Source organism: Puma concolor, chromosome A2, assembly GCF_028749965.1.
Source record: "Puma concolor isolate L17-30 chromosome A2, mPumCon1.1.hap2, whole genome shotgun sequence".
NCBI lineage: Eukaryota > Metazoa > Chordata > Mammalia > Carnivora > Felidae > Puma > Puma concolor.
In genome coordinates, this window is record NC_141668.1 from 140,104,025 (window position 1) to 140,123,337 (window position 19,313).

The 19,313-nt window shown below is 46.1% G+C and overlaps 1 protein-coding gene across 5 annotated transcripts in view; it reads left to right on the forward strand.

Moving 5' to 3' along the window:
- Positions 1 to 6,745, forward strand: part of PRICKLE2 (prickle planar cell polarity protein 2) — a 330,155-nt gene extending 323,410 nt beyond the window's left edge. For all 5 annotated transcript variants that reach the window (XM_086697678.1, XM_086697679.1, XM_086697683.1 and 2 more), the window contains one exon: positions 676 to 6,745. In XM_086697678.1, coding sequence (XP_086553804.1) covers positions 676 to 1,550 — 875 coding nt within the window. In that variant the 3' untranslated portion in view covers positions 1,551 to 6,745. The remainder of the gene's footprint in view (positions 1 to 675) is intronic.
- Positions 6,746 to 19,313: the final 12,568 nt, after the last annotated feature.

Genomic DNA, 19,313 nt, shown 5'->3' on the forward strand with positions numbered 1-19,313 from the left:
CCACTCACATCTTCTGGCCGTTAGGGGCCCATTTAAAACCCTGGGAACAGTCATTCCCGCAGCAGCCTGAGAGAGTAAATATCCCTCTGTGTACACCCAGGGAGTCACTTAGTGTTCCAGACATTTGAGATATGGGGCTTAGGGACAGCGGGCACGGGAGAAAGCTGCTGGAGGCCAACAGGAAAGTGAGTCAGTCTGGTATCATGGGACTAGATACGAGGCTCCGTGTCGGTAGGAACTGCTTGGGCATGGCCCAGCCTCTGCAGCTGAAACCTTCTGCGTCCAGAATATCTGTCCTCCATACTTACAGCACAGCGTTAGATCAAAGAGTTATCTGAAGCCCTTTGTAGAAATTCTAAACACAGGAAGCATCACGCGTAAGAGGCACAGTGGACTCTTAGTAACTCCGATGAGCCTTTGTAGGAATTAGCAACTAGTAAAATGCATCTCTATGGATGCCTTTTAACCAGGTGCCCTCTCTGGGTGGACACTACCCCCCCCCCCCCCAGCGTGGAATGGGGAAAGCCCTCCCACGCGCTTTCAAAGAGAGCTCTTGTGCCGTGTACAGCTGCAGAGCCGTGTGCAGCGATCCTGGGTAGATGGTGGTTCAGATGAACCCGACCGCAACTCGTATTAACCTCCACGGTCCTCTCTTCTCTCTCCCCGTCCCGCCAGGCCTGTCCGCAGATGGTGGCGCCAAGCGCCAGGAGCACCTGTCCCGGTTTTCCATGCCTGACCTCAGCAAAGACTCTGGAATGAATGTCTCTGAGAAGCTGAGCAACATGGGCACTCTAAACTCGTCCATGCAGTTCCGGAGCGCAGAGTCCGTCCGCAGCCTGCTCTCCGCCCAGCAGTACCAGGAGATGGAGGGAAACCTCCACCAGCTCGGCAACCCCATCGGGTACAGAGACCTGCAGTCCCACGGAAGGATGCACCAGAGCTTTGACTTCGATGGAGGGATGGCAGGCAGCAAGCTGCCAGGGCAGGACGGCATGAGGATCCAGCCCATGAGCGAACGCACGCGGAGGAGAAGTACCTCCCGTGATGACAGTCGCCGCTTCCGACCTCACCGGTCCAGGCGTTCCCGGCGCTCTCGCTCCGACAACGCCCTGCACCTGGCCAGCGAGCGCGAGGCCATCTCCCGGTTAAAAGAAAGGCCCCCCCTCAGAGCCAGGGAGGACTATGACCAGTTCATGCGCCAGCGGAGCTTCCAGGAGAGCCTGGGCCAAGGCTCCCGCCGGGACCTGTACGGCCAGTGCCCGAGAACGGTGTCGGACCTGGCTCTGCAGAATGCCTTTGGGGAGCGATGGGGACCCTACTTCACCGAGTATGATTGGTGTTCCACCTGCTCTTCCTCTTCGGAGTCTGACAACGAGGGCTATTTCCTAGGAGAACCAATTCCCCAGCCCGCCCGCCTGCGCTACGTCACGAGCGACGAGCTGTTGCACAAATACAGCTCTTACGGCCTCCCCAAGTCTTCCACGTTAGGGGGCAGGGGACAGGTGCACAGCAGGAAAAGACAAAAGAGCAAAAACTGTATCATTTCCTAATACGATTGGGGTCAGGGAATGGGGGAAGATGGGAGCTAAGAATGTAAAGTCAGAAACTTGCACTGTTTTAAAATGTAAAGCGCTTTTGGGGGGGGTGGTTGCTGGAGGAGAAGAGGGAAACGCTGGCAGTTGATGGAGGCAAGGTCATAGACTGACTCAATAGGTAGTCGCAGTTCTCGGCATGTTGAATATTATTTGCACATTTCACTTTGGAAACGCTATAGACTCTGTGGAGGCCAGAGTTGGTCACCTCCTTCCCGTCAGTCTGTGTTGAGTCGCCTTTCGCAAGATGGCAAGTTGTTTCCCGCTCGCTTATATCCTCTCTGGCTCTCTCTTACTTTTAGGACCCTTTTTCCAGTAAGTAATTTGTTTATTAGCCAGGACCCCAGACTAAGTTATTTACATGTCCATTGTAAATGCAATGTAAATGAGAGTTCTGATAAAATATTTTTGTATTTTGTAATATCAAAGGAATTTCTATATCGTAGGACTCAGTGAAGCCTTGCATGCATACCCAGCGTCGTCTTTGAGTAGTATTCAGAGGTGGTCCAGGACCACCGTTTTGTTTTGTTTTTTCTTTTTTCTATACAAATTTGTTACATGTCAGTGAGACCTTTTTCAAAGGAGTTTATTCAATTTGGCTTTTTGTGGCTGAAAAAAAAAAAATTAACTATTACACCCAAAGCATTCTATGCTCCATTCCATCTTCAGGAGAGACATCCTTAGGTCTGCTCCCACCCTCGGTAGAATTTATTCTCTACAAAGTGATAGTAATTTTTATTAAAATTGCAAACGTAACTTTTGCCAATTAGAGAAACCAACCAGTGTCAGTCAAGTCCCGTGAGAAACGCCATCCCTGCTGGGAACACTGAAGTTGCTCACTGTTGACCTGTCCCTTGGGGATAGTGAAAGTGCCCGTGAGTGGTGCCGTTGTGTGATGTCCGCATGACGTTGTTTTGAATGTGGCATTATTTTCTGGTGCTCATGTTTCCTGGATTATATTATCTGCTTTCCTTTACCAAGGCAGACGGAACAGCTGCCTTAGCCTGACAACCGGTTGTCCTCAGTGCAAACTTAGGCATTAGACATTTAGGGGCAGAAGGGTTCTGAGGGGCTCTGGGAGTGACGGGGGGTCACACGCAGATTGTATGCCATGCATGGAGAAGGAACAAGGCAGTTTCAAAGCAGAAAGCAGGTCAAGGGTAGAGACTGAAGGGGAATATGAAGGAAGGTCAGAGCAAAGAACTTCTGGAAAGGAAGTAGACTAGCGGTGACCACTACCTTGAATAACCCCACAGTGCTTGTGGAAGGAGTCCAGTTTAACCCACCCCGTAACCAGAGTGTCTGGGTTACCCAGGAGAGGGAGCTGCTCAGGAGATTTCAGGGTAATGGCCTTGCAAACCAACCATTGTTGAGAAGGGGATTTCCATTTTGAACTTTGGGGACTGTTGGTCAGACAGAAAATGGGCTCAAAAGTGAGTTTGCTTAAAGAAGACATTTAGCGGTTGTGTTGTTTATAGTAAAAAAAAAAACAAAAACAAAAAAAAAACTTCCTACCTTGCTTCGGTTCAAAATGAAGCGCTTGCTTTCTGTTCCATTCTCCTCCTCCTTTTAATGGATTGTGGCGGTTGAAATAATCCATTGGAGGACCCACCTTTAGTGAGATGTACTGTGGATGTAGTACACGGCGTATCTCAGTGGCCATCTGCCATGGTGAGGTGAGTGTGGTCTCTTTTCAGTATAGTAGTTAATATTTTCTAGTATTTTCTTATGGAGAGAATGTGAAAAGTGGCTTTTCAGACACCATCCCAAATGGGTCTGGGGAATAGAAGGCTATACAGGATGTGGAAATGGCACTCCATTCAGGATGTATACAAATAATTTGCTTTTCAGGTATTAATATGACATTTGTCATTGTCACTGATTTTTTAAAAAAGCAATGCAAATGTTGGTTGTGGCTGTTTTCCGCATGCTATCTTCATTATCTAAATGCTTCATTAATTATCCAAGCCTCCGGAGAATTAACTCTATTACGTTTGTATAGTAAGTTTGTAAACTGCTTGGCAAAACTGATTAAGAAATACTGTGCAGCACCATGCTACTGAAGTGGTCGGTTTCTGGTAGAAATCGGGCGAGTCCAATGTGGAGTTTTGAGTTCCTTGGTTGACGAGAATAAAAAGGCATTTTGGAAAAAGAAAAGAGAGACAAAAGTAGATCGCTTAACGTAGCCAACAGCTGAAAAATAACGTCTGTCCTCTCTAGCCTGGAATCCAATGAAAGAAATTCTCCTGGTAAAAAAAAAAAAAAAAAAAGCTGCTTTCTAACTCCATCCTTTTCAGAGTACCTCTTACTTTCCCCAGATGAGGCTTTAGCCACCATCCGCAGAAAGAAGATGGTAGCCAGAAATCAACACGGAACCATATCCCGACAAGGGATGGGAGGAATAAGGGATTTCGGATCTAGCGGTGCAGGGAGCGTCCGGCAGCCGAACTGGTCCGAGCTTGAGATGTAGTGAGAGGCAGGCCTCAGGGCCACACTGTGTGTAAACAAGGTCACCTCCATGTTTTCTATCCCTGCTCCCCACCCCACATGCAGCCAAGCACCTTACAGAGAATGCCCGCGAGGACGGTTAAATCGTCACAAAGATGACGGGACCTCCAAGTGAGTGCCCTGGGGAAAGCAGGATGTCACTGTGTTAGGAATTACACCTCTACGTGATACCTTAAACGTAACATCACAGAATCCTGTTCCCAAACACTCAATGCATTCTTTTCTGAGGCAAGAACTTTGGGTCCTTACCGGATTCCTCCCGCATAACCATGAGCTCTTCTCGGTCAAGTTTTGCCTGCGAGTGGGGCTTGCAGTCACCTCTTCGTAGATCATCATATTATCCTCAGTAGACTGTTCTAGAAAAGTAATCTCTCTTTTCCTAATTTCCTCTCTTCTCTAATGCCTTAGGTTTGTTTGGTTTTTCTACCTCTCTTCATAGTGATCTTCTTGCCTTTTGGTTAAAACCACAACTTTGGAGTTAAGTTCATTTCTTATTGCTGCTCAATTCATTGGCAACAGACCTGGCTGTTTCCCAGGAAGAAGTAGCCATTGACAGTTTCCTGAATGGCCCTGCCAATACATACAACCCTTGATACTGTGAACAGGTTTCTTGGCAGGCTGGTGGCATCGAGTGTGGCATTCAGGTACCCCCCCCCCCTTCCTTCTGTCATATACTTCTGGGATCTCTACCAAGCGTGAAGGTGAATGAAGTGAGGGAGATCAGAACCATGTTTCCTGGTCATGCGCAGGTTCAAGGCAGGTAGAATTCCTAGCGTTGGTTGGTCGATGCCTGCTTTCTACATTTACCTTCTCATCTCTAGTCGTTCTTTTCTGCTCTCAGCCAGCCCCGTGAACATTTCCAGTAGGGGGCCAGAAGGCAGCTCCTTCTCATCTTCTTTTCACATTCTGTAGGATTTTCTTGCACTGCAACAAATTATATTTCCTTCCCCTCCTGCAGTGGCTTTCTGCTTCTGGGGTACCACTTGCCATTGCCGAGCTCAGGTGCAGCCGGTGATGACATCTAGGTGGCACAGGCTCTGTAGTCCCTGCAGCCTGGGCAGGTATCATCAAAGTGTCCCTGTGTGCTTTCCCAGAGAGCGTGGATACAGCCTCAGAAATCTTTGTGACCCTCCAACCAGCCAGGATCGGTCGACTAGAACTGAGGTTATTTGATAACACAGCTGATCTGTGAACCAGTTTTTATGTATCTTTCCATCTTTTGCCATTGGCCCCCAAACGGTACACCAGCCATTTAGGAAGCATCGTTCATAAGTCACGGTGGATGCTAAAAGTGGAGGCTGACTTCTTAAAGCAAAACAAAGACCAGTCTCCGTGGCCTCCTTTTCCATTCTCGTGTTCTTGGCCGATTATTACAGGCAGCCTTCTGTTCATCCTCTTGCAGAGGTCAGATAAGAGAGACCATCTCATTCTTTGTCTAATCCCACCTTCTAACAAGAAATAACACAAGCATTTCAATTCCAAGGAGAAGTGCTCTTTGCATATCTCTGTCTAACAGAAACCAGATGCTAACGCCTGAGAAGGAGGATCTATCTGTGACAAAGGAAAAGTGGAACATGAAACCAGTTATCTGACCGTTTCGTGCCAGAAGAGTTGCTGTTAGCGACTGTTTCGCACCTTCAGGGCTTTGAAATGGGCCCTGTGGACAGCCTTCCGGCTGCAGGGCTCAGCGAAGCCTCCTCTCCTGATTTGGAAGGCAGTTTCAGATTGCCACCTTTTGAGGTACGTCTCTGGAAGTACCGGGGAAGTAGAAATGAGAGCTTTGCCTTGCCTCCAGTGCTTGGTCCCTTGGGGGCCTCAGCAGACACCCGAACTGGTTTGTCTGACCACTTGGAAGCAGTTGTCAAGGTTAGGACCAAGAAACGATTGGATTCCTCTTTCATTTTCTCATAATAGTAGCCCAGTCAACACAAGACTGCCATAAGCCATGACTCACTATTGGGAGCTATAGTCTTTTATAAGCTTACTTCCTGCTGACAAAACTAGCTTTCCCCAAGGGAAATTAAAAAAAAGGAGGGAGGGAAGTCACGTAGCGTAGGAAAACATTGCTGGTGATTTAGGGTAGAAAAAATTGCTCTATCCTGAGACTTTTCAGAGACATCCCTTCACCCTACTGGGCACTTGGCCATTCATGTTCAATAGGTCACACTGACCAGCCTTTTGAGAATTTTCTGGAGAGAGTTACCCACTAGCAAGGTCTGTTCTCCAGCCTCTCTAGTTGATACTCATGTGTTTCCGCAATGCATTTTCGTTCTATCGTGGACCCTGACTTAACGCTCTAAGGTCTACAAGTCCTTCATTTTCCTTAGCAAATTAGGACTTTGGCATTTTTCCTTCTCCCAAACACATTCTTTCCTGTACAGAATTGCGTTGCCCATCTCCCGCTTTAACTCCAAGTGCATAAACAAAACCTCAGAGGGTCTGAGAAGGTGAGGCAGGCCAGACTCCGTGTTGTGTGTCGAATGTCAAGGCATTTGTTAAGAAGGTCTGCAACAGGCCTTTGGTGTGGGCTCTGCCAGAGACTGTTGTGAACACTTTGCTTGAGATCCGTGCCCTGTAAAATGGATATGTTTTACTGATGTCTGTAATACATTTGTAAACTTCCAATAAAATTTGAATAAAAGAAATGTTGCCATTCTTCTCGGCCCTCCCTCCCTTTCCGGGTTTTTTGAAATCTCTGCCTTTGAGTGGCTCAACAAAGAAGACAGAGGCTGCACATGTCTGGAGGTAAGATTTCCTATGGAGGATGAACCTGACAGTGCGGATCGGATTTTTCAACTTCAGCCCTTTCGACGGTTAGAAGCAGTTCGTTCTTTGTGGCGGAGGACTGACCTGTGCCTTGTAGGAAGGTTGGCAACATCGCTGACCTTTCTACGCTCTAGATGCTAGTGGTAGGTGCCCTCTGTTCCGAGTTGTGACAACCAAAAATCTCTCCGTGCGTCACGCCCATATGATGGCTGCTGTCAAAAAACTAAAGGATAAAAATAGGTGCGGGTGAGGATGCGAAGAAATTGGAACCCTTGTATACCGTGGGTGAGACTGTGGAGATGGTGCATCCTCTGTGGAAAATACTACAGCAGTTTCTCACTAATTTAAACGTCAAACTACCGTACTTGCGGGCAGATACCGAAGAGAATTAAAAGCACGGCCTCAGAAGGATAGGAGCGCCCCTGCGCTCGTAGTGGCATTATCCACAATAGCTAAAAGGTGGAAGCGACCCACATGTCCATCAGTGGACGAACAGATGAACGAGATGTGGTGTAGACATATAGCGTGCCGTGTCATTCAGTCTTAGAAAGAAGAAAATCCCGTCCCATGCTACAACATAGATGAACCTAGAGGACCTCCTGTGCAGTGAAATGAACCAGTCACAAAAAGGCCAATAATTCCTAACTCCACTGACCTGAGACACCAAGGGTAGATTCGTAGAGATGAAAAATAGAATGGGGGTTTCCAAAGGGTTGAGAGGAGAAGAGATCTGGAAGTTATGTAACGGGTATAAAGTTCCAGTTTTTCAAGAGAAAAAATCTAGCAGTTGTTGGTACAACATACTACCAAACTCTGCACTTAGAAATGGTGAATTGTATCTTTATTTTACCACAATTAAAAAATATCTCGGGGCGCCTGGGTGGCGCAGTCGGTTAAGCGTCCGACTTCAGCCAGGTCACGATCTCGCGGTCCGGGAGTTCGAGCCCCGCGTCAGGCTCTGGGCTGATGGCTCGGAGCCTGGAGCCTGTTTCCGATTCTGTGCCTCCCTCTCTCTCTGCCCCTCCCCCGTTCATGCTCTGTCTCTCTGTGTCCCAAAAATAAATAAACGTTGAAAAAAAAAAAAAATCTCGACACATTGCTGAACGTCCCTTGGGGACAAAATCACTCCTGGGTGAGAATCACCAGTTTTTGTTTTTGTTTTTGTTTTTTTAATGGTTGTTTATTCTGACGCAAAGCCCAACACAGGGCTCGATCGCACAAACCGTGAAATCGCAATCTGAGCCAAAATCAAGAGACACTCAACCGAGTCACCCAAGCGCCCCAAGAACCATCGGTTTAAATGTTTTGCTTTCTTAGCATCTCTGTTCCTTGAGGATTCTAGAAACCGACTCCTACCCAGGCCACATGGCTAATTTTCAGTTTTTAGCAGGAGTTGAAAACAAGTGACTCCAAAATATTCGTATTAGCTTTTAAGGAAATGTGTCATCTAGGGAATTCTGTCCACGAATATGTTATGGTTAGGGTGGCATTCATAGTGTCTAGGAGCCAGGACCAAAGCAGTATGTAAATCAGATTTTCCCGTGTCTGATCCATGACATCTGGGAGTTGCTGGAAAACTGTGATAACGTTCTTTCCACAAATATTGAGAACCTGCTGAATGCTGGACACTATGCTAGGTGCTTGGGATACAGCAACATACAAACAAAACTTTACCGTAAAGGAGCTTACAAACTCGACTTGCCACCTGGAATGAAATCTGAAATAACAAATATTGTCACCCACCCTTGGCATTCCACGGGGACTTGGACTTCCTTCTTTCTAAGGCCTTCTGAGAGCCTTTGCATGAAGACTCGAGTTGTGTTGGAAATGACAATTACCGTGCTTGTTCTGTTCACAGACCTTCCTGGGGACCATGGCCCTCAGGGAGCCATGGTTTCACTATATGACCCCCTTCTTCCTCCTCTACAGCCAAAATGATTGGAGTCGAGAGTGGCACCTAGCCAGCAATCTATAAGTGATATAACACAAACCAGTAAAATGGACCAGGTTCCCTCTCTCCAAAATGTAAACTAAGGAATCCTGAGAGACTGAGGCTGTTGGCAATGCAGGCTGAAGCCGGGAGGATGTATAGGGAGGGCAGCCAGGACCCACAAGCATCAGGGTAGGATGAAGGATGGAGGAGCAGAAGCTCAGGCAGAGAGCAGGACCAAGAATACAGATGCATGTGACCCCAGGGAGATCACATGTGACCCACAGGAGCTGGTCCCTGGGACTTCCTCGCCTCTGAACACATTCCACTTCCTGCCCTAGAGGTACTCTTCTAGGATCAGCACGCGATTTAGGTCCTTCACACACCCTGTGCTTGTGTATCATTACATCATGCACTTCCATCAACTTTTTTTTTTAATGTTTATTTTTGAGAGAGACACACAGTGCGGGTGGAGGAGGGGCAGAGAGAGAGGAAGACACAGAATCCCTCCCCCCGATGCGGGGCTCGAACCCACGAACCGTGAGATCATGACCTGAGCTGAAGTCGGACGCCTAACCGACTGAGCCACCTGTGCTTTTATCAGCTCTTACTTGCACTCAAGTGTTCCTTGCAACCCTAATAAACACATTGAAGGATGGGGGCGCCTAGGTTAACCGTCCGACTTCAGCTCAGGCTGTGATCTCCTGGTTCATGAGTTCAAGCTCTGTGTCGGGGTCTGTGCTAACAGCACAGAGCCTACTTGGGATTCTCTCTCTCTCCCTCTCTCTCTCCCCCTTCAGCACTCACGCCTTTTCTCTCTCTCTCCCAAAAAAAGATAAAACTTGAAAAAATATATACATGAAGGATGAATTCTGAATGGCAGCTCCCACACCTTTTATTTGGCTCCCCTTGAGCAGTTTAATCCCATTTCGGCCACTTGTTGTGTCATCTCAGAAAATGTGCCGGTCCTCTTTGAGCCTCAGTTTTTAGCTCACTAATGGGAGAGTAATGGAGTTGTGTGGGTTTACAGGAATAATGCAGGTCAACCTCCTAGTTCTGTGTCTGCCACCATAAGAGCTCGAAACGTTATCTGTCGCTGCCGTTACTATCTGTCATCATCATCAACAACTCAAAGAGTAGCAGAAAGTAGATGCCATTGGTATCCCGGCCTCATTTATTTTATCTTAATGAAGCATTAAACAGGAGTTAGCGACATCCCAGGAAGGCCTGCATCTTTACCACGTGTAAGAAATGCCCGCAATTTACTAAATGAAGCCAGTCTCCTAGTCCTACTCACGTTCTGTCTGGTTCAGTGGCTCTGGGGTCAAGCCCAGAATATGCTTTTTTAATAAGGTCTTTCAAGTCATTCCGGTCCAGCAGGGTTAAGGACCGCACATGACGAATCTCTGCCTTAACCTATGTTTGTCTGTTTGTCTTCTCCCAAAGCAAACAAAATACATGGCTGCCAGTCCCACCTGCTTCAGGACAATCTGATATCGATCCCAGTGGTCAGGATGGAAAGATCTGAGCCTGGGGCTTATAATACAATTTTGGAGGATCTGAGATATGTTCAGTTTTTCCCAGGAGTGACACTCTTCACAAATAGAAGTGTAGTTTAACTGACTTTAATTTTTCAGAATACAGTCTAACAATTATATTTGGATCTGAGAATTGCGACTCTCGGCTCAGAGCCAATGGGTTCCATGCATCAAAATTACCTAGGTAGTAATTATGTAATTCCAGAGGTCCTCGCCCCATCCCTAGAAAGTCTGATTCAGCAGGTTTGTAGCAGCAGACTGCATTTTTCATAAACCTTCAGGGATCTGAGGCCACCCTTGGGAGAAAGGGCTCTGAGCCTCTCTCACCAAGGGAAACCCGTCCCCTGAGAGCCCTTTGTGTTGCATGCGGTCCAGCTTGTGTTACAAAGCTTCACGCTGGAAGAGGCTTCTCAAATGTTTATCTACCATAGCTGTGGACACTGGTTGACTTTTGGCCCCCAGTGAGAAGCTGCAGCCCCACTGGAAAACCGATGCCAGGGTAACTTCTAAATACAACTAATTTTGTCTGAGAGAGATGTCAAGACTAGAGCCCCAGAACGAAAGCTTCTGGGAGGATGCCATAGATAAATAATCAAAACCAAACACAGGCTGAAGTTTAGGGGGAGGTGGTTAAACCGTTAAATGACACAATCATACCCGGCGGGAGAGGAGATGATTTAAGAGCTTTCTCAGCAAAATACCAGCAGGTCCTCGTTCCCCTGCTCGGTTGGTGATTCTAGAGAGAAAACAGATCATCAAGGCTGATGGGCAACTTTGTGCCATTAACACGCAACAAGTTAGCCAACAGATGAGACCAGAAGTGTCCGAAAGTAAACACGATACCCTGAGGAATTGGGGCCATAAAAGGCAGGTGTCTTAGGCCACCTTCTTTGGATTTCAAGTGGTCAAAAGGTACCTCAAGGTAACTTGAGCAATAAGGAAACAGAATTTCTTTGCAGAGTATTATGTGTCGTATAAGAACCTAAGGAGAGCCTCTTCATGAGAGCCTGGAACCAGGAAGAGGAAAGCCAGCAAGAGGTCAAAAGTGTTCTCTCCCAATTTTTGAACCTGTTTTCCTCCTTAGTCTTCTGCCTTTGCTTTTGCGCGTTTGAGGAGCTCATGGACGTCTGTGGCCCCCCACAGCTCCTGAGTGGCCATCCCCCCTTGTTCTCTGGAAAAAAACCCTCTGGTTAGCCAACTTGGACCAGGCACTCCTTCCTGTTGGAGGAAAGGAGATGACTCCTAGTGCTAGCCTGCTGGCAACGTGCTAGTGTTTGCAGGTGAGGAAACAGTTTTCAGACAGAGAGTCCTGGGGGGAGCGGACACCCCAAAATGTATCTCCTATAAGAACTATCCTATAACATCCCCAGGGAAGAACCCGGACTGTTATCTGTTGGATGTATTTCTAAACAGTCGTTCGTTCTCTATTTATCAAATTGGAGGCACCTCTCAAGGGAAAGTTTCTCCAGCCCCCGAACCCCTCGACTCCCGCTGGCCCAGTCTCAGCCAAGTATTGCATTCAAAGAAACACAATCCAGGAACCAAAAATATTATAAATCTATACTTAGTCTATCAAATCTGTACTGTCTCTCAAGGAAAGACCAAAGGAAAAGGTGAATTCTGATTGTTGTTGTTGTTGTTTTGGGTTTATTTATTTATTTTGAGAGAGAGAGTGAGCAGGGGAGGGGCAGAGAGAGGGGGAGAGAGAGAATCCCAAGCAGGTTCCACACCATCAGCGCAGAGCCCAAGGCGGGGCTCAAACTCACACGCTGTGAGATCATGACCTGATTTGAAGTCAAGAGTCAGACGCTTAACTGACTGAGCCACCCAGGCATCCCAGAAAAGGTGAATTCTTAAGGCCTGGCATATATCTTCAGATTCTCTCTATCCATAGTGGCACCCCCACTATCCTGCACATGGTTTTCATGGGGCCTAACGTACAATAGACGCTCAAAAAATATTTTGAAGGCATGTCAAAAGGAAGATTCCTAAAGATCTTGGGTCAGTAAATTCAAAGGGCCAAGAGAGATCATGGACTGAGTCTTACACACCCCTGAGTGTTCAAGTTCCCTATGATACTCCAGCTTTCCTTCTGAGGTAAAGGCTTTTTTCCTCTGGATGATGAGTTGCTACAAGGCAAAATTTCACTCCAAGCCCCCTATCAGTGGCTGTGATCAGGTTTGCATTACTGAATTTACCCCAAATTGGTTTTTTTTAACTCCAGCTAAGCATACTATTTTCCAATTTCAAGGAGTAATAGTGCCCTTAGACTCCATAATGAAGCCACCAACATTTCAAGTACTATCAACTATAAATGCAAAATCTAAAGTGAAGGGCTTATGCCACTGAATTATAACCAGATGATTTATGATATAATGAAAGATCCATCACTAGGAAGTGAGGGTTTAAGAAAATCAAATCCGTATTGATCTGGAAAAATGCTACCCAGGAATAAACTTATATCAGCAAATGGAATAAATTACCATATTTCAACATACTTCTTTCATGGGTCTAGTGCTAATTACACCACCGTTGTTTATTGGAAAATGTGCCTGAGCAAGCCAGGACAGAATCAAAGCACACTTAGTGGATAATAGAAATCTACAGCTGAATTAGAAATAAATGGTACAACACTTAATAAAAGCCCCAATGGCAGAAGAAACACAAAAAAAGAAGTTGATGCTTTCTACCTAGTAATGAAAAGTGAGCCTAGCCAAAGCAAATGTTTTTCTAACATTTCAGATAAAATCAACTCTATTTATAGTAAACAGGAGCCCCACAGACAAAGGTTTGCAACGGTGTGCATTCAAAAGGTAGATGATGTTGGGGCACCTGGGTGGCTCACTGAGTTGAGCGTCCAACTTCAGCTCAGGTCATGATCTCATGGTTGGTGAGTTTGAGCCCTGCCGCGATCGTTCTGCTATCAGCACAGAACCCGCTTAAGATCCTCAGTCTCCCACTCTCTCAGCCTCTCCCCCCTTTCTCTCTCTGTCTTAAAAATAAACAAACTTAGGGGCGCCTGGGTGGCGCAGTCGGTTAAGCGTCCGACTTCAGCCAGGTCACGATCTCGCGGTCTGTGAGTTCGAGCCCCGCGTCAGGCTCTGGGCTGATGGCTCAGAGCCTGGAGCCTGTTTCCGATTCTGTGTCTCCCTCTCTCTCTGCCCCTCCCCCGTTCGTGCTCTGTCTCTCTCTGTCCCAAAAATAAATAAAAAACGTTGAAAAAAAAATTTTTTTAAATAAAAAAATAAAAAAAAATAAACAAACTTAAAATTAAAAAAAGGTAGATAAGCTTCTCAAGTTCCACATATGAGTGAAAACATTTGATATCTTTCTCTGACTGACTTATTTCACTTAGCATAATACCCTCCAGTTCCATCCACGTTGCTGCAAATGGCAGGATTTCATACTTTCTCGTTGCCAGGTTAGTATTCCATTGTATGTATAAACCACATCTTCTTTATCCATTCACCAGTTGATGGAGATTTAGGCTCTTAGACCATGAGGAAAGGGAAGGTGGAAAAAAAAAATAGTTACAAACAGAGAGGGAGGAAGGCAAACCATAAGAGACTCTTAAATACAGAGAATAAATGGCGGGTTGATCGGAGGGCGGGGGAGAGGGGAAAATGGATGATGGGCATTGAGGTGGGCACTTGTTGGGATGAGCACTGGATGTTGTATGTAAGCGATGAACCACGGGAATCTACCCCCAAAACCAAGAGCACACTTTACACACTGTATGTTAGCCAATTTGACAGTAAGTTATTTTTAAAAATAATTTTAAAATAAATTATTTTATTAAAAATAAATTTAAAATTTTTTTAATTTTAAAAAATTTAAAAAGGTAGATAATGCTCTTGCCACAATATTTTTAGAGATACTGAAACCAGTTTACTTGTTCTACAATCTAGAGTTTTCTTTCATTTCTTTTTGCCACATTGGAAAAACAGACCTTGTCGCCTGAAAATACACAGTGTAAGATGACATTTTCCTAGCCAATAAGAGAGATCCAAGAACTATGGACCCACACCAAAGTCAATAGTGAATTCTTCTGATCTAGAAAGAGAGGCAAGAACTATATTCCTTTCATTTCAAAATTATTCCCAGATAAAGAACCCAGGAAAGGGGTGGCTGAGCCTGGGTGGCTCAGTTGGTTAAGCGTCCCGATTTTGGCTCAGGTCATGATCTCATAGTTCGTGGGTTCCACCCCCACATTGGGCTCTGTGCTGACAGCTCAGGGCCTAGAGCCCACTGGGTATTCTGTGTCTCCCTCTCTCTCTCTGCTTCTCTCCTGCTCATGCTCTCTCTCTCTGTCTCAGAAACGAATACACATTTAAAAAAATTTTTTAAAAAGGAACCAGGAAAGAAATTGGCTCATTTATTTGCAAAATCTGTCCCCTAAATATCATGTCAACTGTGTCAAAGTTGTTTCTCAGTTCTGCACAATAATTCACAAGAAGTTTTGTATGAAGAATGGGCATGTCTGCGACATTTAATGCACATTGAATGAGCATGTGTTCCCTTCCACTCCCAGCCCCCTTGCGGCTGGGTGGAGTCATGTGACTAGTGCTGGTCAAAGAACTGAGAGGAAGTGAGGTGTCACCTCCAGACTAATGCGGTGAACCACCCCTATGCATTTCATTTGCCTACCATTTCTCCTCCCAAGCCACGTGATCTGGATGCCTCAGGTTGAGATGCTGAGTCATTGGACAGAAGCAGATCTCCCTGCGTCACTCTATGGAAGAAGCCATCCACAACAAGTCTTGTGTAAACAAGAAATGCACCTTTGTTGTATTAAATGGTCGAGATTTCAGGGTTAATTTGTTGCTACAGCATAACCCAGCTTATTGTGAGTAATATGTGGAAACAAATCTAAAATGACCTCTCAAGGTTCTTTCTAGTCTGGATGATCTGGTCATGTTGAGTCAGTTGATGGCCACGAGAAGTTCTGAAGGCCTAAAGGGCCAAGGCTTTGGATTTAGTGCCTTTGTTCACTGGCTTGGTTGATTTGGTTTGTTGGTTGCTTGTTTTGGTTAAATTACTGGGTTATTTAAGCCTCCGACCTTGATAATGGGCTTAGAGAACTACATTCTACAAGATTGTCTACTCCAAGCAGGTGTGTAGGTACACCATTGCATTTACACATGCTAAGCTTACTCAGTGCATATAGAGAGCAGGTTTTCAATAAATACTTGTTGAACAAAAAGAATAAAAGAACTAATTAAATAATTGAAATGACCCATGGCATGAGTATCTAGATCTCATGGAGCCCTCCTCCAACCCAAGTGCTGCCCTAGAAAGACAGGGAAAGACTTTCTCCTCTGCACAAAAGCAGAGCTGTGGAGGGAAACCACTAAGCTTAATTCATTGAAGAGCATATTCATTCTTCAGGTATCTATTGAGCACCTACTGTGTGCATTATTCTAGGGTTGGGAATAAAACAGTGAATAAGGTAGACAAATTTCCTGTTTTCTTGGAGCTCTTTGCTTTTCTTGCTTGTCCTTTTTTAAAGCCAAAGTTTGGCCTGCAGAAAGAAAAAAATTGCAATTATCTAGTTATCTGAGTTATCCAGTATAAAAAAGAATGCATGGCAAAAGGTCCAAGTATCCCCCGATGGATTAACTCTGTAAACCCCACTTCCCTGGAGCCCCCGATTAATTGCTTCACCATTCACCTCTGCTGCTTCGCCTTGGAGATTCCCACCTCCCTGTTTCTTACAAACTGAGCCGATGACCCCTACTCTCCTCCCTGTCCGACTTCATTCTTAGGAAAAGCTATTTCCTTCCATGGGCTTCTCCTAATCTACTCATGAGTCAGTTTCCTGGAGTTTTGTTCGTTTCTTTGTTTTCTTTCAGTGGTTTTGGAGATGGCTTGCTAGCCAACCATGTATTAAACATCTCCAGCCAGGGGCTAACTGCATCTGCAGAGAGATGCTCCCCAGCAGTCCTAACTGAAGTCTGCCCTGGACTGGCCCAGAGACTCCGGACAAAAGCTTGCTTCTTCCATCTGATCCCCAGAGTATTGGCCAAGACCACACAGGGTAGTATCCAAACAGTGCTGGGTGCTCAGAGAGGCAGTGGTACAGGTGCACAGCTTTAGATTACCCCTCTCCCACCAGCACCCTCCTCCCCTAACCAACCCACAGAGGCGGCACCCAGCAGCTGTAAATACAGAGCCGACCCCCCTCAGGGAGCTGGGGTGCGGAGAACTTCTCCATCATCCAGTCCTGCCTTTGTGCCTCTGGCTGCCCCTCCACTGCTTGGCCAGGGTTGAGGGGACCCAAGCTCACCCATGAGATACCAGAAGCATATTTTCCCCTGAAAGGAGTCATCCTGATATCATCAGGGTGGTTCTCTCCCCCCCACCTCCCCCCCGCCCCCACCCACCACCAAAGACTGAGGCCAAGAGCTCCGCACAATTCCCAGGCACACCAACCAGGGCACAAACAAGGTTTCAACCTTGTGTGCTGACAGCTGAAAATAAAACCTTTAGTGTGGGCAGTGACATGCCCTGTAAAGAACCAGCTATAGAAGAAGCCTGGGAAGAAACAGGTCCCCAGAGAGCAGGAACATTGGAGGCGTCCAAGTCTTCATTTGCTACCTTGGAGGGTCTCCTGCTTCTGTTTTCCACTCCCTGCCCTGAAGATGGGCCAGTGACCCATGAGGGATAGCAAAGACTTGTTTCTGTTAGCTGGGCCATCCAGATAAATAACAGGTATAATGACAAATAACACAACCGCCTTCGAAACGTCACAGAAGCACTACAGAAGGGGCCTTCTGTGCTTCCTTCACCTAGTCAAGAGTGTGCCTCCCCTGCGGAACCCAGATTTCAGCTGAGAATGTGAGTCACCTGGACCAACAGGGAAGCGGGAAAGGCAGGGAGGGCACAGCCACCTCCAGACCCCAGCACTCAGGGCTCCACAAGTTTGAAATCTGGACAGGATATGTCTCCCTGCATCTTCTGAATGGGTCTTTGTCAAGAATGATGATAGTATCCAGGGGAAAACTTAGCACTGGATTGAGCCAAGTACACTCTCTCTTCTCAGATGATTGCACTCATGAGCAGGCTTCTAAGCAGTAGACATTAATTTTTGTTTGAGCCCCATGCCCTGGAATGAAATTAAGGGAGTTGTCATAGTTTGTGCCTGTTTACCAGTTCTATTTTTTTTTTATTTCAGTTGGATGCATGGTTTTTCTCTTCTCACTCCCTTCTCTGAGACCTTGCCCGATGAGAAAGAAACTTGGGCTGTAAGCACACCTTCTCTCCTTCGCATCCATCATCTTCCATCACAAAGGACAGAAGTGTAGTGGTTAAGTGGTCAGGGATAACAGCTGCATGAGAAATGTTCTGCTTTCAGTAGCGTGGTCTCCTGGACCCAGGGCCTGCCCCACTATACCCCGGAAGAATATTAATAACATGCCCACATGGATGCGCATGTGTAAGGATCTATGTTTTTAGGAATTGCATGTATAGTAAGGCAAAAAGATGGTGGGTTTAGAATAAACCCACCAAAGATCTCTATTTAAGGGCTTGTCGTATATACAAAAGGTTTATAAAAACACCGCTTTTCAGCATAACATAAAGAGAAGGTGATCACTATGTTGTACACCTGAAATAAATGGAACATTGGGTATCGACTATACTCAAATAAAAACCGGGCTTTAAATAGTGCTTTTTTACTTTTTAGAAATAAATTTTTTGCTAAAATGGGACACATACAGGAATGTGTATGTACTGTCAACCCCTGTGACAAATCTTAAGTGTTGCGATTAAACTTCAAAGAAGTAAGGCTGCTATAATAGGAAAGAGCGCATTTACCATTCAGATCCAAAGAGCATCCTAAGAATTTTCATTATTAAATGTTTCTATATTTAGGGCCCACTTAGCAGAGGGTCTGATCTATAGTAAATGCTCAATAACACATTCTTTCCCCAAATTTCGTTAAGAACTTCCCAGGTACAGCCAAGGTACTCAGTACAGAACATACTTAAAAGGATACCTATCACTTCTGACCTTGAGGAATTCACGGTCAGAGGTCTAACAAGGAGAATACACATAAAGGGTTCTCAGAGGAACTATTTGGGTTCGATTTTAAAGGATGCGCAGTTCGGCAGGTGAAGATGATATGGAAAGGCAGAGGAAACCACAGAGGTTTCACAAAGCTCCCCAGTACGAAACAGTGTGATGTGTGCGCGGAATACGGTGCTGTTAGTGTGGCTAGGAGCCTTGTCGCCAGGAGACGGCGTTGGAGAGACACATGGGGTGGGCACTGAAAGGTTCTGGGTGCCAGGCAAAAGAGTGAGCTTCATCCTCTGGGCAGTGAGGAGCCTTTAAGGTTCTTAAGAAAGGACGTGAAGGAATTCCGTTTGTTCTGTAGAAAGCTTACTCTGCCAGCAGAATGCAGGATACTTTGGGAGTGGAAGGAAAATTGAGAGCCGGGGCAGAGACTGTTGCATCCATCCATCAATCTAAGCAAGGGAAGCTGAGGTCCTGAACTGTCCCGCGTGACCGGAACAGTGGGCATCGGAAGGGAAGAATTGGGAAAAAAAGCTGGAAAGTCTGGTGAGAAGAGAGAGTGTGGCAGAGCCATTGAAGATGGGCAATAGGAACCAGCCAGAAGGTAGAGTGCTTTACTGGTGTGGGGATGTTTCTTTCGGTAGCTGTGGCCTTCTGCGGCCCCAGGATCCTTTAAATGGGAATAGATTCAGGCGGTTCACATCTTATCTCTTGGCTCTGTCCAAATGTGCCATTGGGCACATTTGTTGCTTTCTCTATGCCCCAGAAAGAAAAAAGACACAAAACGTGAGAGGCAAAGAGAGATTCTCATTTACTAAGAGGAGAGTGGGTACAAAGGAAGCCCAAGTAGGCTGAGCTGAGGAAAGAAATGCTCATTGGGTCAGCGGGTTGGTTCTGGTTACTTCTTCCTGTCCTTGCTCCTATCAAGCTTCTTTACTGTCAGGTGAAATTCATCACCCAGCTTCC